The sequence below is a fragment of the Eurosta solidaginis genome, chromosome 2 (assembly GCF_040869045.1).
Source record: "Eurosta solidaginis isolate ZX-2024a chromosome 2, ASM4086904v1, whole genome shotgun sequence".
In the NCBI taxonomy this organism is placed as follows: Eukaryota; Metazoa; Arthropoda; class Insecta; order Diptera; family Tephritidae; genus Eurosta; species Eurosta solidaginis.
This window is the reverse complement of record NC_090320.1, coordinates 224,092,050-224,115,126: the sequence shown is the minus strand read 5'-3', so window position 1 is coordinate 224,115,126 and position 23,077 is coordinate 224,092,050. Positions and strand designations below refer to the sequence as shown.

The following is a 23,077-nucleotide window of genomic DNA, read 5'->3' as shown; positions in this document are numbered from 1 at the left end:
TGCTGATCTTATATATTCAGCCTCAATGCGTACTTTCTTAATAATATTTTCCACCAGAATACCATAAGTATTTTTTTTCATGTATAAAAGAAATCGTAGATTATGAGTAAAACATTAGCGTAAAGAATTCAGTACTTTACATGAACTAATAAATCTGCTACTATTTTTGTAAAGTTCTAACCCTTGCACATACCCAGCCCCAAACTCGAAGCAAAACACAATCGAACGAAGACAGTATAATATTTCGATTATTATGATGATGACTCTGGCAAATTCGGGAGAGCGAGGAAAAAGAGTGTGTATGAGTGAGAATCAACTTTGTAACTGAAATGGGCGAATACGCAGAAGTAAATCTAGATTTATTGCCAATCGTTTATGCAGTCGTGTTTGTTTGTTGTGTTTGGAGATAAAATTTTAGTTTAACTATAATTTTAATTACATATTACAATAATAATTTTCAATTCATCTTTTACTTTTTAGATTTCCATAGCTTTAGTAAAGTTGTAGAAAAGGGGTTAAAATCAATTTGGGGAGAAACGAACACTATATATACCCAGCTGTTGGTGCCTTTTAAAGAAAAGTGAAAGTAATATTTAGTATCGCCAAAAATATTAAATTAATTAAATTTCTAAAGCCAGAGACTCTGGCCGGTCTGTGGAATGATAAGGATTTGTTTAAAAATGTTGATTTTTTTAAAATAATTATCCCGTATATTTTTACGAAAGTGTCTTCTTAAAAAATCTTTTCTTCCATTTTCATTTTTCCTCGTTTTAGCACCTGTTTTTTTGATATAGCGATCGTTTCGGGATAAATACTGCATATCGAATACTGAGAGGAATATCACCTCTTTAATAACCGCCTTACCAAAATTCGTTCGAAAAACGCCCTATCTGATATCAAAAAACTTCTGAAGGCGTTCTTCAACCAAATTCCGATATAGGGTGTTTTTGGAACAAATTATGAAATAGGGCGTTATTCAATTGTTCTGTGAGATAAGGCTTTTTGGAAACGTCAGCCGAGATAGGGTATTCCACTCAGAAGTCTAAGCTATAATAGCTTAGAAAGAACCAACATACACCTTAGAAGTTTTAGAGTATATAAGTTCAGTAACTTTACAGACTTATAACATCAGGCTTTGGATATGATTCAGCTATTGTATTCTACTCATCAGATCTCAGAAAATTGTTAAAAAGGTATAAGGGAAAACCGTGGATATGCGCTTTTATAGAGGAATGATAATACCTTCAACTACTTCAAGAAACAAAGACCTATCATAGATTGAACAATCAAAATTCGAAGACGCGTGAAGTAATGTTGAACCCTCATCTAATAAAATTTTTTTGAAAACAACTGAAGAGATTAGCAGTCTAGAAGCTAAAAATCTGTAGAAAACTTACTCAATACTCAAATATTCGCAATCGAATGTGCGAAATTAATTTCCATTTCAAATTTTATCATCAAATTTGAGTAAAATTTGTTTCTCTATATTCTATATTCTCAGCTTGTCAGTTTGCAAAATAATGGAATTTCTTTTTAATAAGATGGATTTAAATTTAAAAACCACGGTTAACAGAGCGGACTTTACAGTTGACCATAGTCTACCAACACCTAAAGGTATGTTCCTCCTATTTCGCCAGTTTGTGTTTATTTACAAGCTGTCCGAAACGCAAGTTTATGTCCTTGGTTGGGGGGTCGTCATGGACTTGTTGTTTCACAAGGTCACGTTCTGGCTACAGGTACGGCCTACGTTGAGAAATTTGGTCGAATTTCCGGAATTCTTCTAGCAAGAATAAAGCGAGCCTACGCGGATTCAATGACCCTTATGAGTCCTACCTGACGATGAAAATGTCAGACGATGAAAATGTGCTGCCGTGTGCGCTGAAAGCGGAGTCGACAATTACTGAAAAAACCCGTAAGTTTGCGAATTTTACAATAAAGCGTTGCCACTTAAAACGGAAGCGTTTTAACGGTCGTAGTATAGCGGCACCGCTTTTGGGGGAAACCAAGATGTAGAGAAAAGTGAGGCGGACGGAAATAGGAAGGAGAAATGGAAAAAAGAAAAGAAGAGGCCCAGATTTTCTGCAGAACCATGTATGCTTTTCCTGTTTCGCAATAATACACGCCAATCGGCAGCCCTAAGCGAAGTCAAGTCTTCCTCCAGCTAACTCGCGCAACTCAGTGTGGGTCTCCCTCTTTCTCTGCTCCCAAACTGCGATTTTGATTGAAATACGTCCTTGGCCATAGCGTCTTCGTCCATTCGTATAATATAACCTAGCCAGCGAAACCTTTAGGCTTTTATTCGCTGCACTAATCACTCGTTGAATGAAAAACAAATGGGGTTACAACAGGCAGTTAGTTTCCTTGAACTCCCGTTAGAGGACTTTGATAACAATTTGTGAGTGGCCGTGCCCATTGAATGGGGCGAATCACAACAATGATAAACTAATGTTGTTTGTGCCATTTTAGCGTTTCCAAACATTATCTTAAGCTCAATACATATGGGTATAAAAAAGAGGGCATCAGCAATGTGTAATATGCGGACTGACGACGAAGCAAACAACGTTTTTGGCGATGGGCCTTGTAGTGTTTCAGCCAGTTAGTTTCCTTGAACTCCCGTTAGAGGACTTTGATAACAATTTGTGAGTGGCCGTGCCCATTGAATGGGGCGAATCACAACAATGATAAACTAATGTTGTTTGTGCCATTTTAGCGCTTCCAAACATTATCTTAAGCTCAATACATATGGGTATAAAAAAGAGGGCATCAGCAATATGTAATATACGGACTGACGACGAAGCAAACAACGTTTTTGGCGATGGGCCTTGTAGTGTTTTAGTCGTTTATCTTATTATCAGCAGTGCGGTGTGGTGTGTTTGTTGTTCTGTTCTAACTTGTGGCGGCGGGGCATAGGCGAGAGCGAGAGGACGCTTTTTTTATGAATAAAAGCGTAAAAAGATCGAATTGGAAGTGAACACACATGTGTACGTACCATGCCCATACTCATGCACATTTATGCAATGAGCTAAACGAAAGGCAAGACAAACGATGATGTAGAAAAGAGGTTGGAAAAGGGAAAAAGCTAGCTGAGAAAACGACAGAGACGTTAACGGCGGTCACGATGTCTCACTAATTTAGGCGGTATTTTATTTTTCATATGCATGCATTTGTATTTAATAATTGCATAAAGCTACATCGCCAGATTTAAGGCAGGGGGATAGAGTACAGACAAGTAGGTACATTTGTATTGTAGTGGTTTAGTATTTAAGTATATGGGTGGTATGTACTTGTCTAGCTAAATATGTAATTAAAAATATTAGGCCTAATTTTAAAATATTCAATTAGATTAAAATGGCAAAATATGATAGATAGATAAAAGATTGGGTTTTTCATAAATGAACCAAACAATTGATTACGATTTAAATTTTAATAAAAAAGGTATCATTCAGAAAATTAGTGCTCTAGATTTCAGAATTAATCAAAAAGTATGTGTTAGAGTTTTAAGTTTGATTTCTCCTCAGTTAGAATTTAAGTTGGCGCACAGAGGTCGGTTCCATAGTCCAAAAAAAAAAAAAAAAATCTAAGTGAAAAGTTTGTCACCAAACGTGTCGTTAGTACCTCTTATTAGAACAGCCTTTTAAAAGGTATATTTGTTTTTGTTGTATTCGAACTGTACTCTTTAAGAATATCTTCAAAAGTGGGGTTATGGTATTAGTTGCAAGTTTAAGCTATTTAAAAATACACAAAATATCATTGTATTGAACTAAATAGAAATGAATGTTAAAGTCAAAGGTATTTACTTCATTTTGAAAAAATTTTAGTGTCTTTAGCTTGTTGTGTTCTTTTTTGTTATTTAAAATTGCACAAAAATTTCAATTTCAGCTAAAGTTTTTGTTGGGTTTCTCACCGAACCTCACGTTGGCACTTATATACATATCTTATTATTAGTCAAAGTGGTGTGATGGTAGCGTGCTCCGCATACCACACCGGATGCCCTGGGTTCAAACCCCGGGCAAAGCAACATCAAAAATTTTAGAAATAAGGTTTTTCAATTAGAAGAAAATTTTTCTAAGCGGGGTCGCCCCTCGGCAGTGTTTGGCAAGCGCTCCGGGTGTATTTCTGCCATGAAAAGCTCTCAGTGAAAGCTCATCTGCCTTGCAGATGCCGTTCGGAGTCGGCATAAAATCTTATGTAGGTCCCGTCCGACCAATTTGTAGGAAAAATCGAAAGGATCACGACGCAAATTGGAAGAGAAGCTCGGCCTTAGATCTCTTCGGAGGTTATCGCGCCTTACATTTATTTATTTTTTTTATTAGTCAAAGTTTTAAGGTTTTAAAGTGTTAATATCAGCTGCCACTTTCTGCCATTAACTATGTTTTGCTACAGTTTTCTGATAGTGTTACCCTGATAAATTGTCGTAAGTTACATGTGAGCACATACATATATATGTGCTCACATGTAACTTACGACATTATTTTATCCAGTCGACGATATGCAAACGTAAACTTTTGTAAACTTTTCAGAATTGATCAAAAAGTATGTGTTAGAGTTTTAAGTTTGATTGCTCCTCATTTAGAATTTAAACTGGCGCACAGTGGTCGCAAAAAAAAATAATCAAAGTGAAAAGTTTGTCACCAAACGTGTCGTTAGTATCTCTTATTAGAACAGCCTTTTAAAAGGTATATTTGTTTTTGTTGTATTCGAACTGTACTCTTTAAGAATATCTTCAAAAGTGAGGTTATGGTATTAATTGCAAGTTTAAACTATTCAAAAATACATAAAATATCATTGTATTGAACTAAATAGAAATGAATGTTGAAGTCAAAGGTATTTACTTCATTTTGAAAAAATTTTAGTGCCTTTAGCTTGTTGTGTTCTTTTTTGTTATTTAAAATTGCAAAAAAATTTCAATTCCAGCTAAAGTTTTTGTTGGGTTCCTCACCTCACATTGGCACTTATATATCTTATTATTAGTCAAAGTTTTAAGGTTTTAAAGTGTTAATATCAGCTGCCACTTTCTGCCATTAACTATGTTTTGCGACAGTTTTCTGATAGCGTCACCCTGATAAATTGTAGTATGTTATATGTGCTCACATGTCGACGATATGCAAATGTAAACTTTTGTGTGTGTTTGTTGTTCTGTTACTGTTGCAAGATCTTTTAATAACCTTAATTTCTTTATTTAATCCTTTAAACATTGTATTTGCTATAGGCACATCTTCCCAATGCGAACTATCGCGCATGTATATGCAGGCGGTGAAAGTGGGTAGTTGTGGGTCGGTATGAATGTATCATCCGCACGAATTTTATGAAAAAATAATTCTCACATATTTGTAAAGCCGTGACCAAAGTTTCACGTTGATATCCTTACTGGAAGTATTTTTGGCCACCAACTCCATATAAGACCGACCAGTGTGTGGCGATGGAATACGCAAATCGTAAATTAATTATGAACAAATTTGTATCGAATCCAACTTGGTCGTGTTCAAAAATCGCAAAAACATTGAAATTGTGAAGAACAATAGTAGTACCTATGTAGTGTAATAAAGCAATACAAAAGAACAATGAGCATAGAAAGAGCTAAAAATAATAATGTTAAAAGAAGAACTCGGGACCGAGAACTAGTGAAGAAGATACTTACCTCCATCAAGAAAATCCAGGCCCCCTATCGTGTTTTGCGATGACGTATTAAAAAACCAGTTTCGCTCAAACGATAAATCTGAATCTGTCAAGCTATTAATGATAACTAGTATCGCCTGTGGTCGAAATTCGACTAACTTGTATTTTTTCAACTCAGTATATGCATCCATTGTTGGGGGTAGTGCAATAATGCGTTAATAGTTAAGCAGTGAGTGGAAATATAGCAAACTGGTCTACCTTACTTAAATTTTTCATAGAAATGTTTAATTTGATCTAAGACGTTATACTTTTTGATTGCATTTTCTTAAATTGTCTACAAACTTTTCAAATGTAATTATAACGTTTTGGTATGGAGCTCCTTAAACAAAAATATAAAACATATGTAAAATCAAATGAAATTGACATAAAATTATGGTGAAATGACTTGAAATTGAATTGAAAAATAACTTTCCACACCACCCGTTGGCGCGCTGCCCAAGTTAGTTTTGGGTGCTCGGTTCCCCAGTAGGCCTATATAACCCATATAAACTACATATACATATATCGCCCATTTACTTCAATAGTCTCATAATTCAAAAAACACGAACTTTTAGTTAAAAACGAAGAAATGTGCTAAAGGAATTTAGCCTATTTCACACCACCCGTTAGGTATGCAATTGGCGCTTTACCGAGTTTAATTTTGTATAAATACATATTGTAACGAATTTAGTACAATTCCGCTTATTTGCAACCTTCTACTATCGTTCGTATCGCTAAACTGTTGAATAAATAAGTCCAATATTCAATAATGCAAAATGGCCTTTATTAAAGTACTTCACAATAACACTGATACTTCACAACCAATAGCTTGCTTAAATCAAACTGATTGCCCATACCTCAGCTGGTGCTGCTTTTATACTCTTCGATTTCCTCGTTTGCATATTTCTAGGCGTTTCTAGAATTCACTACTTGTTTACCAGCTACAAACTACAGATGCACGATTATAGCTTCTCGCATAGCCATATGCGCGTGTATATGTGAGTGATACTTCCATCGATGATTGCCTACTTTTGGGAGTGTCTCAGTTATATGCATGTGTTTGTGCGTTTCTCTCCGCTGCTTGTATGGACATATGTGTAGACATAATGATTGATTTGTTTATGTGCATACAAGTCACTGCTTAGTATCGGCTTGGAGATGATAGTATGCCTTAGTGTTGCTAATATTCGTCATAATATGTAATATGTAAGTGTGGCACAAAACGAAAATTTCGAAAAAAAAATGAAGTACTTAAAGTGCGAAAAAATTAAGTGAAGTCAATAAACAATTCCATATAAAAACGCAATAAGTGCACTTAGACTTTTTTCCGGGTTTTAGTGCAATCATTGTGGAAATATGAAGATTCTAATGTTCGGATATTTAATCACCCCTATTCTGCATTTCGATTACGTTCCCGTTCTCCGCTCCGCTTTAATCGAAGTTTGGTATTCTGCATTACGACGGAATCGTAAAGAGAAGAGGAAGAGCAAATGATTTTTCGAAATCATCTGTTGGTACGGAATGTGTAAACATTGGAACAAAATAAATTAAAGAAAATTTGTAAAAAACACTGAAAAACGTTTACATATATTTTATTATCCACGCCATTTTGTACAAAAAAAGCAATAGAATACATTGCCGCAGTGTTATATTTTTTTGAGTGAAGTACTTTCATAATTGTAAGTGTGTTTTTGTCGTTCTTTTGGCCAATTCCCTGCCGTGGCCACCAAGTTTTGTTAAAACGGATTCCTGCACGAATATAGTTGACATTTTCTGAATTTTAAGGATGCTAATTTCATTGCACTGGCCTAAAATACTTTATAAAGGTTTATTTATTCCTTCCGCAAGGATTGTTTACGTTTTCGCTTCACCTTCCTCTACGCCGGCATCTTGCTTTGGCATATAACTGGACCCAACGAACAGACACAAATTATAGCTGTCTATTATAATGGAATCAATAGCCGCGGCATATTTGTGGAGTTGGAAAGCAACGCATACGAAAATGGCCAGACGAGAATGGAAAGGCAAATATTGCGACATTTGTGTAATCCATTTGAGATGAGTGACGAATTGTAAGAAATTGAACTTAAAAGTGGTAAAGTTTAAAGACTTATTCTCTTATTTAGGTTCAAAAAAAACTCTCGACTTAACAAGGATGCTTTCAAGTATGTGTTAGATACTTTTGCGGGGCAAATACGTCCAAAGACTTCGACATCGACATGTTGTTTTTGACCTGGAAACATAAAAAACAATCATCATCAAGCCTTCTACGTTTCTTAACAAGTTTTACTTACATTTTTGTTAAAATTCTGTTATAAATTAATAAAAAAATAAAAAGAAAATATTTTTCCGCCAACTAATTTGCAACTTAGAAAAACGGAACTACGATCGAAATGCAGAATACAAAAAATCGAACGATTCGAAGTTGGATCGAAAGAGATTGGAACACAGAATACCAAAATTGCCAAATCGAAAAAATTCCAATCCAAGTCGAAATGCAGAATAGGGCTGAGTGTTGGTATTCACATTGAGATCTATGTACGTAACTAATTTGTATTAAATTTGTAAACACTCCATTTCATGAATATGTATGACTTTAAAAAAAAAAAAAAATAAATGTAAGGCGCGATAACCTCCGAAGAGATCTAAGGCCGAGCTTCTCTTCCAATTTGCGTCGTGCTCCTCTTGATTTTCCCTACAAATTGGCCGGACGGGACCTACATGCTTTATGCCGACTCCGAACGGCATCTGCAAGGCAGATGAGTTTTCACTGAGAGCTTTTCATGGCAGAAATACACCCGGAGCGCTTGCCAAACACTGCCGAGGGGCGACCCCGCTTAGAAAAATTGTCTTCTAATTGAAAAACCTTATTTCTAAAATTTTGATGTTGCTATGCCCGGGAGTTGAACCCAGGGCATACGGTGTGATAGGCGGAGCACGCTACCATCACACCACGGTGGCCGCCTAAGATATAACAAAGCAGAATAAATTAGAAAGAAAAGAAAACCAAACAAAAACATTGATATTATTCACGCAAACATATTTACTAAAATAAAATTAATTTCATAACTTTAAGCGACATAAACAAGTTAGGGTTATGGGATCTAAGCATCCGGTTAATGGGCATATAAACCAGCAAAGTTAGCCTAATACACTCAGAGAAAAAATCGTTCTAAAACGGACGAAACAAGTTCAAAATCAAGAACATTCGTTGACAAAAGTCTGTTAAGTACGTTTTTTCTTAACTCGTGATCGACGGGCTTGTGTTAAGAACAGTTTTTCCAACCACACCGTTCGTAGTTTATGACCAGTTTGGTATTGATGTGTGAACCTTCTGTGCCCATTTCAAGCACTACTTGAGCTTGAGTTAAGATTTTTCGTTCTCACGCTTCGAGAACGAATTGTGGTTGATTTAACATTTTTCGGTCTCAATTCAAGAACGGTTTGTGCTTGATCTTTAGGTGAAGTGGAAAGGTAATTTTTTCAATAGTACTCATTTATTTATTTTTATACTCAGTTGAGCAGAGCTCACAGAGTATATTAAGTTTGATTGGATAACGGTTGGTTGTACATATATAAAGGAATCGAGATAGATATAGAATTCCATATATCAAAATAATCAGGATCGAAAAAAAATTTGATTGAGCCATGTCCGTCCGTCCGTCCGTCCGTCCGTCCGTTAATACGATAACTTGAGTAAATTTCGAGGTATCTTGATGAAATTTGGTATGTAGGTTCCTGAGCACTCATCTCAGATCGCTATTTAAAATGAACGATATCGGACTATAACCACGCCCACTTTTTCGATATCGAAAATTTCGAAAAACCGAAAAAGTGCGATAATTCATTACCAAAGACAGATAAAGCGACGAAACTTGGTAGATGAGTTGAATTTATGACGCAGAATAGAAAATTAGTAAAATTTTGGACAATGGGCGTGGCACCGCCCACTTTTAAAAGAAGGTAATTTAAAACTTTTGCAAGCTGTAATTTGGCAGTCGTTGAAGATATCATGATGAAATTTGGCAGGGACGTTACTCCTATTACTATATGTACGCCTAATAAAAATTAGCAAAATCGGAGAAGGACCACGCCCACTTTAAAAAAAAAAAATTTTTAAAGTAAAATTTTAACAAAAAATTTAATATCTTTACAGCATATAAGTAAATTATGTCAACATTCAACTCCAGTAATGATATGGTGCAACAAAATACAAAAATAAAAGAATATTTCAAAAAGGGCGTGGCTCCGCCCTTTTTCATTTAATTTGTCTAGGATACTTTTAACGCCATAAGTCGAACAAAAATTAACCAATCCTTTTGAAATTTGGTAGGGGCATAGATTTTATGATGTTAACTGTTTTCTGTGAAAACGGGCGAAATCGGTTGATGCCACGCCCAGTTTTTATACACAGTCGTTCGTCTGTCCTTCCGCATGGCCGTTAACACGATAACTTGAGCAAAAATCGACATATCTTTAATGAACTTGTTCACGTACTAACTTGAACTCACTTTATCTTGGTATGAAAAATGAACGAAATCCGACAATGACCACGCCCACTTTTTCGATACGAAAAATGAAAAAAATGCCATAATTCTATACCAAATACGAAAAAAGGGATGAAACATGGTGAGGTAATTGGATTGGTTTATTGACGCGAAATATAACTTTAGAAAAAACTTTATAAAATGGTTGTGACACATACCATATTAAGTAGAAGAAAATGAAAAAGTTCTGCAGGGCGAAATAAAAAACTCTTAAAATCTTGGCAGGTATTACATATATAAATAAATTAGCGGTATCCAACAGATGATGTTCTGGGTCACCCTGGTCCACATTTTGGTCGATATCTGGAAAACACCTTCACATATACAACTACCACGACTCCCTTTTAAAACTCTCATTAATACCTTTAATTTGATACCCATATCGTACAAACAAATTCTAGGGTCACCCCTGGTCCACCTTTATGGCGATATCTCGAAACGGCGTCCACCTATGGAACTAAGGATTACTCCCTTTTAAAATACTCATTAACACCTTTCATTTGATACCCATATCGTACAAACGCATTCTAGAGTCACCCCTGGTCCACTTTTATGGCGATATCTCGAAAAGGCGACCACCTATACAACTACCACCACTCCCTTTTAAAAGCCTCATTAATACCTTTAATTTGATACCCATATCGTACAAACAAATTCTAGGGTCACACCTGGTCCACCTTTATGGCGATATCTCGAAACGGCGTCCACCTGTGAAACTAAGCATCACTCCCTTTTAAAATACTCATTAACACCTTTATTTTGATACCCATATTGTACAAACACATTCCAGGGTTTCCCTCGGTTCATTTTCCTATATGGTTATTTTCCCTTATGTTGTCACCATAGCTCTCAACTGAGTATGTAATGTTCGGTTACACCCGAACTTAACCTTCCTTACTTGTTTTTATTAATAATAATTTTTTTGTCATTAATACAAAATATTATTAACAAAAAAACTATTACTAAAATTGAAAAGATGAAAAAACGCATATTATGCATTTTTTCATGTATTTCTCTTATTGAGAAATTCTTATTTTTATTGATGCAATCTCAATATATACTTAAAACATTTCATAACAAGTTTAAGAATTACATGTGCGTATGTGAATGGAACTGAACGAAAAATAAGAGTTAAAAAAATAGAACATGAAAAAATTTGTTTAATAAACTTCAGAGTTTGACGGTGATCGAACTCGCGCCAAAAGATCGCAACCGCAACATCATAACCGCTGGGCCAGTACCTATAACTGCTTGGTAGCTTGTGCCAAATGTTGTATTTAACATTGTAGTGCACACGAATTATACCGTTTCTTTTTTCTTGAACTTAATTTAAGAACATTGTTGTCATTAATAGAACATAAGTTCATATTTTAAGACCAGCCGTTCTCTTTTCAAGAAATGGTTGTCAGTTCAAGAACATGGTTGTTGTTTTGAGAACAGGTCATTCGCTTTTCAAGAACAAAAAAGTAAGAACATGAAAAGCTACCCCAGCGGGTTAGGGGATCAGAATATACCCGCGGTAGGTATGCCTGTCGTAAGAGGCGACTAAAATACCAGATTCAAGGGGCTGTGTAGCGCAACCTTTCAGGTTGCCAGCGCAATATATAGCTTCTCCAAACCCAATTGTCAACCTCACCTATCCGCGGCGAATCCTGTTTCACTAACAGACGAGGCTCTGGCGACCCCAAGCTCCTCATGGAACTTGGGGGTAGGGAGGGAGGGAATGGCCTGAAGGTTTAATGTGGCCACATAAATCGTTCCCGAGATGGTCGGGCTAGCACCTTAATGGTGCTATGGTACCGGAGCGTACCGGATTTGTATCCGGCAAAGGACCATCACATCGTTAACACTCCCCAAAGCCTTCGGGGAGCAACCTTATCGCTGCAACAACAACAACAACAACATGAAAAGCTTGAATTGAGTCCGGTGGTGCTGGATTTTAGAACGGCGTTTTTCTCTGACTGTAATAAAAATAGTAGGTAATATGCGGCTTATGCAATACGGCCGCTATGATGCTGGTTGCCTATATCGAGCAAATGAGAAATAAATATAAAAATTACCTTTTTTCAAGTCGCTTGTTTGAGATTTTCAATTGTTGATTTAACATTTTTTTTTAACAGCCACTATTTTTCAGCCAGCTTATTTTCAAATAGGTAATTTTTCCAAAAACAAAATATATTCCAGAGTTAGACAGCCTTAAAAATCAGCTATGTAGGTTTGGGTTTTAGAGCGCTAACATAATTGGTCCTACAGATGGTGGACTTTTGGGCACGAAAGTAAATTTGATATTTGCAGAGATTGTCCGAACTCACAAAAAACTTTTTCTATAAATTATACACAAATAGAGTAATTATTGTTAAAAAAAATAGGTCTATGCATTGCGGCTGATCCATACGAATCGATTCATATAAATTTTGTATGATTTTACGTATGCTAACTATGCGAAACAGCCTCTCAATTCATTGTATGGAAATTTTGTTAGCGTATTAATATATAGATACCATGGCTCAACTATATGGTTGGCTCATCTCTACAGCAACAACAATAACTTTGTTCAGTTTGTCAAAATCTGTGTGTTGGTGTTAAGGGAATGGAATGGAATGAAAACATAAAACTTAGCAGTTTTTTGTGACGTTCCAATGAAGCGTGACCCAAATACCGATAGAAATTTAACATGCAAATGCAAAACAATGTGAACGGTATGGATCAATTTTGTTGTTGTATTTGCATGTTAAATTTTTGTCTTTATCTGGATCACTGTTCATTGGAACCCGAGGTTTGTGTGTTGAAAATAGGAGCGTTCCATTGAGTTATCGAGCTCTGGCTCACGATCGAATCTCATTGGAACGATCTGTATCAACTTAATGAGAGCTGGTAGTACTAATATGAAACATCTGTTTTGTTGAAAATAAGAAGAAGAAACGTACACAAAAATTGAAGATACTGATAGAATTATTAACATTTAAATAGTTTCGCACGTAAGCAAACTATTTATTTTCCTTATCTTCAAATTGCTTACTTTTTCCGTGTTTTTGCTTTTAAATACATATGGCGAAATCTTTTATGTATACACATATGAATACATTATTTATTTCAGTGCTACCATGGCTTAACTATATGGTCATTCGCTTTTCATCTCATAAGCTGATTTTATTTTTTTCATTTCACTGGAGCAGGGATTGTCAGAAGGAGATGGCAAACTCAAAATGAAACCAACACATTGACAACATTTTCTTACTACACACAAAAGCTGCTAAGTTTTATGTTTCCATTCCATTACATTCGTCTAACACCAACACGCTGATTTTGACAATCTGAACAGAGGTATGTTTGCTGTTGCTGTAGAGATGAGCCAACCATATAGTTGAGCCATGAGTGCTACCAACTCAAAAGTGGTTAGCTGTCAAAAAATCTGCTACAAAAAACGAAATGAACAGAACTGCTATACGGATCAGAAATAGAACCAGATAAATATCAGGATCACAACGTTGTTGTTGCATTTGCATGTTAAATTTCTATCCGTATCTGGTTCACGCCTCATTGGAACGTAACTAATGTGTAAGAAAATGCTTTCAATGTGTTGGTTTCATTTTGCGTTTTCCATATCCTTTTAACAATCCCTACTCCAGTGAAATGAAAAAAATAAAATCAGCTGATGAGATGAGCCAACCATATAGTTGAGCCATGGATAATACATTAGGGCCGTTCCATTGGTTTATCGAGCTCTGGCTCTGGCTCAAATCTCATTGGAACGATCTGGATCAACTTTATGAGAGCTGGCAGCACTAATATAAAACATCTGTTTTGTAGAAAATAAGAAGAAACGTACACAAAATTTTAAGATACTGATAGAATTATTAACATGTAAATAGTTTCACACGTAAGCAAACTATTTATTTTCCTTACATCATCTTCAAGTTGTTTACTCTTTCAGTGTTTTTGCTTTTAAATATGGCGAGATCTTTTATGTATACACAAATGTACACGTATTTAGTTCAGTGCTACAATGGCTCAACTATATGGTTGGCTCATCTCACCAGCTGATTTTATTTTTTTCATTTCACTGGAGTAGGGATTGTCAGAAAGAGATGGCAAACTTAAAAAGAAACCAACGAATTTACAACATTTTCTTACTACTTACAAATGCTGCTAAGTTTTATGTTTTCATTCCATTCCATTCGTCCAACACCAACACGCTAATTTTGGCAATGTGAACAAAGGTATGTTATTGTTGTAGAGATGAGCCAACCATATAGTTGAGCCATGAGTGCTACCAACTCAAAAGTGGTTAGCTGTCAAAAAATCGACTACAGAAAACGAAACGAACAGAACTGCTATACGGATCAGAAATTGAACCAGATAAATATCAGGATCACAACGTTGTTGTTGCATTTGCATGTTAAATTTCTATCCGTATCTCCCTCAAGTCTCAATGGAACGTAACTATTATGTATGTAATAAGTACTTGTAGCCACTATTTCAATTTAATTCGATCACGGATCGTATAACACGATACTGACCCAGGATTGTCAGGCAATGATCGCACGAAAAAATGTGGTACCACTGTAAGTACAGCCAGACGTATACGACATATAGCACAATAAAATATCCAAATAGAACAGAAAATCAGAACAATTTAGCGTAAAGACATGTGCGAAGGCTATGTATATGATCAGTGTTACGCTCTGTGATCGAAACTCATTTTTTAAATCACAATAGCTCTGAAATACTGGATCGGATTAATGGCATATGCGAACTAGCGACAAATAATACTCGTTAGATCCAAAACTTATTTGACAGTTGCATAATTATCGCTCGATTGAAAATGGTTTTCAGTCATTGGTGGGAGGGACTGAAATGACAGTCCTTGGTCGGGAAAAATCTCGAGTCGCTCCGGTACATAGAACCGGCTGCCTTGGGAAGCGTTCAGTCATTGGTCGTAACACGTTATACGGGCCAGGTTTTGACAAAGTTAAAATACTGTATTATTATGGATGATGAAACTTATGTGAAACTCGACTGCTATCAGCTGCCTGTCCAAAGGTTTTACGTGTCAAATAAGCGAGAGAAGGTAATGTCCAAATACAAGTATGAAAAGGTAGACAAATTCGCGAAAAAGATATGTTGATATGTTGAGAAAAGATTATCAAATTAAATGGGGTTATTACCAACGCCTCTCATTATGGTCCACCCCTGTTGAAACAGCAAGTTTCCTTGGACTCCCGTTAGAGGATATTGATGACAATTTGTGATTTTGTAATCGGTCGCACCTATTGGATGGGGCGAAGCACTGCTACAACAACAACAACAACAGAAAAGATTATCCTCATTCAGACATCACAAGTCTTCTATTATATTCCGGCCAGACTTTGCCAGCAGATTTAGAGCGATCGATGCTTGATCGTTTTCCCAAGTATGGGGCTTACTCTTTGGGTACTGGAGACATTGAAAAAGTGTTGTCTTAGTTCTGTCGTTTTCTGACTCGCACATGGATAGCTTGAGCTTTCAGGCTCAAAATTTTCGTAAGCTATGCAAGTTAGACCCATAAATTTTTATTTTTATTCGTGTATTAAAAAAATTTTTAAATACTATCAACGATTACTTACAAATCAATTATCTCCTTAAAAAAAAATAATGGGTATGTAGTATGCTGAAGTGGGTGTCAAAAAATGAGTAAGTTGTTTGGCATTTTAAAAAGGGGAACCCCACCATAAAATTTCTTTCAGTTAAAGAGTTATAAGAAGGAATCAAACGTTAGGTAAGGTTGAACTGGTCGGTCAATAAAGACCTCGCAAGGACTGAATGTGTCCATAGTGTTACCAGAGTTTGTTTGACGACCAAACGGAAAAATACGAATTAGGCACGAGGAGTTATGTTATAGAATAACTCCGACCTCTTGACAAATACTAGAGAACCTAGCTTAATTGCTGCCGCGAGATATGGCAACTCTGCCAGGCTGTGTAGGCCTGAAAACACTTCTTTGCCCACCTGACGTTAAAAACGCCAAGCACGATTTTTATATCATGGCGGAGCCAGCGCTCGTATGTGCGTTCTAGGCATTCATCGAAAGCGTCTTTCACTCATCGTCCTTCTCATCTGTAGGTGAATCGGCGTAGATGAATAATATATTAAAAAATTTCAATTTTATTCGGATAGCGGCAAAGCATTCATCGACAGGCGTGAATGCAGTACCTAATTGGCTACAAAGACTCTCTCAAACCATGCATCCGGCGCCTAAACTGCGCTTATTTGCATGGCCTGGAGTGGCCAAATGTCATAATTTTCTAATTTCTTCCTTACTTGGTCCCGTGATTGGATGACCGTGATGTTAAGTGTTGTCTTCTTATCCGAGGTCTTAATTGTTTTTCATTGGAGTGAGGTTTTATGTGGCGGGTCCCAAGCCCAGCGCATGATTCGCTCAGTGAAGATGAAAGTATTACTTACATGTATTTATAATGAGCCGCTTGATCCAAGACAGACGCCAACTTGCAGACGCACCTTTTGGTGGAGAGGCGCTGCTGAAGAAATCCCCCACCTAGTTCTTAAACGATTATCTCAGAGTGGCCTAGCCAGGTTGTCGCCTTCTCATTTTAGCTCAACACTTAACGGATATTCAGTGGCTACCCAGAGGATAGTGAGCCGCTTGGTCCAAGACAGACACTGGCTTGCAGACTCATCTTTTGCTGCACAGGCGCTGCTGCAGAAATTTCCCAGCTAGTTCTTAAACGATTATCTGAGAGTGGTCTAGCCAAGTTGTCGTCTTCTCATTTTAGCTCACCACTTAACGGATATTCAGTGGCTAACCAGAGGATAGTGAGCCGCTTGATCCAAGACGGACGCCAGCTTGCAGACTCACCTTTTGGTGCACAGGCGCTGCTGCAGAAATTTCCCAGCTAGATCTTAAAGCGATTGTCAAAAGAATCGCTCTTCCCTGGTGAATGGCGGTCAGAAACTCGCACCACTTCCGTAGACTTCTTCATACGGTTCCACCCTCCTAACAAAGTTTCATTTAATTACAAAGTTTCTTTGATTTAAAAAAGTTTAATTTGAGTCGAAAAGAACTTGAATTGAATCGAAAAAGTTTGATAAGACCTAAAAATGTTATAAACAAATATACAAAAAAATTTCTCTTTTTATATTATACGATTTTTAGGCCCACTTGCAGAACGGCAAGCTATTTTTCTAGCTGAGAGTTAATTAACAATTTTTTAAAAAAATGTATGACTTTAACCCCACATGTCAAGTTAACTCTGAGTTAAAAAGATAAATTGCCGCTCTGCAAGTGGGCGTTATGGACTAGTTTCATATTTACAAACATATTTTTGCATTTTACTAATTGTATAATTTCAAAATCGTATGGTATTTTTCAGCTTACCTCATATTGAAAACTTGAAGAATAACTTTTGAAGCAAGGCAAGCATTAAGAAAGTTCAGGAAGGAAAGTGAGTCCACAATAAATAATTATTGATGTATGCTAATTTTAAATATAAATATATATCTACATATGTATGTATATTTAAATAAGCTGAATTAAAAACGATTATCTCTACAATAAAAAAAATTCAATTAAAGTGCTGAGCGCTTAAGATCCTATTGAAGATGTTTACCATACATAATTGTATGGTGTGGTATATAGAAAATGAATAGTGAACATGCAACAGCAAAAGCAACTCCTGGTGAGTCAGCAAAAGCAACAATTACTGTAGCAACAGCCAATGAATTGAATCGGCAGTATCAGCAACACCAACAACAACAGCAACAGCAACAACAAACACAGCGCCATTCACCACAGCAACATATTAATGATACACAACATTTGCAACAATTACAATTGCAACAACAAACGCAAAACCATCATCTAAACGAGGTGAGTTTAAATGCGTATCAAAAACGAACGCTTCTGCTCTTGCCTTCTTAATTCTTCCCCCTACTTATTACTGTGCTAATATAGTTTTGTTTACTAATTTTGCTTGTTTTTTTTCATTTATTAATTAAGTATTTTTTCGTTCGCAGTTCAGTTCTATATATTTCTATGTTTGTGTATGCAATATAATCAACTGATTGGTTTATGTTTATTTCATATCAGATTCATTATCATATTTCGTTTTCTGTTTATTTGTATTGTTTTTAAGTTTGAGTTAGTGTTGTACAATTGTCTCAAATTCAATTAAAGTAAATTATGTGTACTATGAATTTGGGTTAAGTTTAACCAAATACTCTTGAAATTCGATGTGTAAACATACAGGTGAACGTCTGGAAACTAATTTTTATACCTTTCATGAACATGAAATGGTATATTAACTTGGGTCCGATGTTTGTAACGTTGAGAAATATAGAAGTTAGACTCACCATTAATTATACCGAATTGATCATGGCGACGAACTGAGTTGATATAGCCATGTCCGTCTGTCCGTCCGTCCGTCTGTCTGTTTGAACGCAAACTAGTCCCTCAAATTTTGAGATATCTCAATGAAATTTGACACAAGGATGTATTTTTGTATTATATATTATATTAGACATTTGTCGGATCCGGTAGGATCGGACCACTATAACATATATATCCCATACAACCGATCGTTCAGATAAGACGATTTTGGTCATTCCTGCCGCAATTTGTAAGTATAAACGTGAAACTCGGTGATATATATTCTAATATATTGTTACGAATATTAGCAACACTAAGGGGTATTGCCATCTCTAATCCGATGCTAAGCAGTGACTGTACGCACATCAATAGCTATCATCCGGTGGCAAAATCCTGAGCCAGATAAATAATTTTGCATGTAGGGGGGTAGGGTTAGGTGGTAGCTGCCCTGATAAGGATAGCTCACTTGGACAACACGAAGGTCCGTTGTGATACCACATACACCAAAAATAACGGTGACTTAGATCTAGCTACTTAGAGAATCGTTGGGTAGCAACGATAAAGCTCCGAATGATACCGATCTCAACTTTGGATATATCCTCGGGAGATCCAAGTGAGTCGCGACCGAAGTACTTTCGCCTAATTCTGGCAAAAGCTGGACAATCAAGCATAAAGTGATTTGGTGATTCCACCTCATCATCCTCCATACAGCTGCAGCAGGATGGAGTTTCCAGTATATTGAGACGTACCGCATGGACACCCATGGGACAGTGCCCTGTCAAAACCCCAATGACCATTGATAGGTGAGCCTTAGTGAACCCAATTATTTCAGCAGACCTCCTGCCATCCACTTTTGGCCAGAAAGATCTTGCTACCCTGCAAGACGTGGTGTCCGCCCAACGTTTGCTGAGCTGATTCGAGGCCCAGCTATGGAGGAGCAATCCACAGGTGGCCAGCGGGATCCCGAAATCCCTACAGCCATCTTCATCCGGTTCAGTTGTACCGATGCGGGCTAAGAGATCCGCTTGACAGTTACCCGGGATATCACTATGGCCCGGAACCCAGATAATCTTAATTGTAAAATAATTCGATGCAATCGCAAGCGAGTTCAGGCACTCCCAGACCACCCTCGATCACACTGTAGTTGAGCTCAAGGCCTTGATAGCCGCTTGGCTATCAGAGTAGATGTTAAATTCCCTAACCGTGGTAGCACTGGATAGCATTCCATCCACCGCATCCTTAATCGCAGCAATTTCCGCTTGGAATACACTGCAGTGATCAGCCAACTTAAACTTGCGGCTTAAATTTAGCTCTTGACAAAAGACCCCCCCCCCCCCCCCCCCCCACCAACCTTTCCATCCAGCTTTGACCCATCCGTGAACAAGTTAACCGGTCCCATGCCCCAGATAATTCCTCTTCCCCAATCCTCTCTCTCTGGAATAATTGGGGTGAAGGTTGTATAGGGAGCAGTTATCGGCATACAGTAGTCCGTTCTGTCCGGAATGAAGTCGAAACTGGTAAGAAGGCTAGAGTGTCCGCGGTCAGAAAGTCTATATCCCATATCACGAAGCCTGACCAACGACCTTGCCGCGGCGCCTTTCCCACAATATCTACTGGGTATATGTTCAGCATGACGTTCAGTTCCAAGGTAGGTGTTGTTCTGAGAGCGCCACGCGAGGGTTGACGCATTACCTTATGAGTAATGCGTTCAGAGCCAGACCGGACGCGAAGCGGGAAAATCTTCAACCGCACCTACACCACCAACTTAACGGCGACGGAGCCGGAACGTACCTTGAGGCCCGCCACGGTTTTAACGGAACGTGAGCAGGTGCAGCATTAGCCTACCAGCCATTTCGGTAGGGTTTCACCCCGACCTACTAAAGTGGCAGAATACCGCACCTACCAGCCCAAAGTCATCAAGCCAAAATGTAATGTGAAATCAAAGTCCTAAAACAGTCCAGTTCGTCACCGTTGTGTACCGATCTTGACTCTTAAAGAGTCCTCCCTCCCCTGAGCTCGGCACAATGACTCAGGGGGTGCGGGTTTTATCGAGTTGTCCTCTCTAGATCCGCCATTATCAGTAGATGCAGGGGCACTTCGTGCAGGACGTGATAACTAATCACGCGTGACATTCGTCACTATGGCCGGTCTAAGACTGATATCAGTCCCTGATCCAGAGCCTGAAACCACTTATGATATCCAAGCCAAGTATCTTAGCCCCCAATTTTGCATGTAAATGCAACAACAACGATTTGAGCCAGATAAATCCAGATAGAAGTCTGGTTCAGTTTGTGAGCCAGATAATTTGTTAATTACTTCTTTTTAGGTTGGCAACGCGGCCTTTAATATACCTACTTTTTCAAAAATAGATGTCGCTGCTTAGCCTTTCGGCGTATGAGTTAAATGAAAAACAGCGGCGACATCTGCCTATCACATTTCACGTGTGCGAAAATTTCACGACAGCTGCTTCTCAAGTCTCTCAATGATCCAGAGCATTCCCGTGAGAATTGAGCGTGAGCCGGAGCTGTAAACCCACTGAAAGACGGCAAATAATTCAATCATTATGTCTACACATATGTACGTACACGCAGCGGAGAAGAGATGCACAAACACATGCAGATATCTTATTTGAGATGCTCCCAAAAGTATGCAATTGTAATTGTGGAAGTGTCGCTCACAAATACACGCGCATATGAGAAGCTATACACGTGCATCTGTATTTATAATTATATGGCAGTAACTAAGTAGATTCTGGAAGCGCCTAGAAGATGCAACGAGGAAATCACAGAGTATAAAAGCACCAACGGTAGAGGCGCAAGAATCAGTTTTGATTAAGCACGCAATCTGTCGGGCAATAGTAGAGTTATTTATTGTGAAGTACTTTAATAAAGGCCATTTTGCATTATTAAATATTGGGGTTATTTATTCAACAGTTTAGTGATTCGAACATAGCAGAAGGTTGCAAATAAGAGGATTTGCAAGTAAATTTGTTACAATGTCATAGATGATATCCTGAAAAAAATCACTTTGATCGGAGCTATATATAGTTATATCACATACAACCGATCGTTCAGGTAGAAAGATTTTTGGCCATTTCTCCCTTAATTTAGAAAGTATAAACGTGAAACTCGGTGATATATATTTTAATATATCATAGAAGATTTTCTGAAAAAATCATTTGATTGGAGCTACATATAGTGTATATCCCATACAACCGATCGTTCAGATAGAAGAAAGATTCTTAGCCATTTCTCCCTTAATTTCCAATATAAAAACGTTAAACTTGGTGATATTTATTCTAATATATCATAGAAGATTTCATGAAAAAGTCATTTCGATCGGAGCTATATATAATATATGTATATCCCATACAACCGATCGTTCAGATAGAAGAAAGATTCTTAGCCATTTCTCCCTTAATTTCCAATATGTTGAGGTACTGCATTCCACTGCAAACCAACGGTATGTTTTGATACCGTTATGCGCTGTGTACATTTGGTTGAGATGTTATCGTTTTTCACATAACAAAAGTTAGTACACAGCGTGCGTTTGCTACGAAAATGTCAAGAGATATGACAAAAAGAAAAAGCAACGTCATTTAATTTTGAAAAATCTCTTTAAAAATTTTATGTAAACTTGAAAAAAACTAAAACGGTTAAAAAACAATTAGGCAAATAGATATTTTGATAATGGCTCCGAGAGGAACAGAAATTTCAAGAGAAATGAAAGAACTTATTATAAAATATTATAAAAACAATAAATCTGTTAGAGAAATTGGCAAAATTGTTGAAAAAAGTCACAATACAGTGCAAAAAATAATAAAAACAGGAGCGTTCTGGTCGCCCAAAAATATTTACCAACTCTGAAAGTTGCTTAATTGTTCGAAAAATACAGCAAGATCCGAAGAAAAGTGTTCCTAAAATTAAGACCGAAGTTCAAAATCAGTTTGAAAAAGATTGTAACCCCCAAACCATCCGCCGCATTCTATATGATGCTATATGTGAATAAAATCAATCGACGCAAACGTATAGAGTTTGCAACAAACCACCAAAAATATGACGAAAGCTTCTGGAATAATGTTATTTTTTCTGACGAAAGCAAATTTGACATCTGTGGGTCTGATGGGCGCGCAAAAGTTTGGAGAAACAAGTAAGGAAGGTTAAGTTCGGGTGTAACCGAACATTACATACTCAGTTGAGAGCTATGGTGACAACATAAGGGAAAATAACCATATAGGAAAATGAACCGAGGGAAACCCTGGAATGTGTATCAAATGAAAGGCATTAAAGAGTATTTTATAAGGGAGTGGGCCATAGTTCTATAGGTGAACGCCATTTAGGGATATAGCCATAAAGGTGGATCAGGGTTGACTCTAGAATGCGTTTGTACGATATGGGTATCAAATGAAAGGTGTTAATGAGTATTTTAAAAGGGAGTAATCCTTAGTTCCATAGGTGGACGCCGTTTCGAGATATCGCCACAAAAGTGGACCAGGGGTGACCCTAGAATT

At 37.2% G+C, this 23,077-nt stretch overlaps 1 protein-coding gene and 1 pseudogene across 4 annotated transcripts in view; both read left to right on the top strand.

Moving 5' to 3' along the window:
- Positions 1-23,077, top strand: part of LOC137240634 (tigger transposable element-derived protein 4-like) — a 141,673-nt pseudogene that overhangs the window by 13,736 nt on the left and 104,860 nt on the right.
- Positions 1-23,077, top strand: part of crol (crooked legs) — a 138,787-nt gene that overhangs the window by 52,837 nt on the left and 62,873 nt on the right. For 3 of the 4 annotated variants that reach the window (XM_067767125.1, XM_067767124.1, XM_067767126.1), the window contains 2 exons: positions 17,573-17,644; positions 17,775-18,069. In XM_067767125.1, coding sequence (XP_067623226.1) covers positions 17,842-18,069 — 228 coding nt within the window. In that variant the 5' untranslated portion in view covers positions 17,573-17,644; positions 17,775-17,841. Of the gene's footprint in view, positions 1-17,572; positions 17,645-17,774; positions 18,070-23,077 lie in introns of those variants that run through there. The other variant, XM_067767127.1, reaches the window with a different exon arrangement.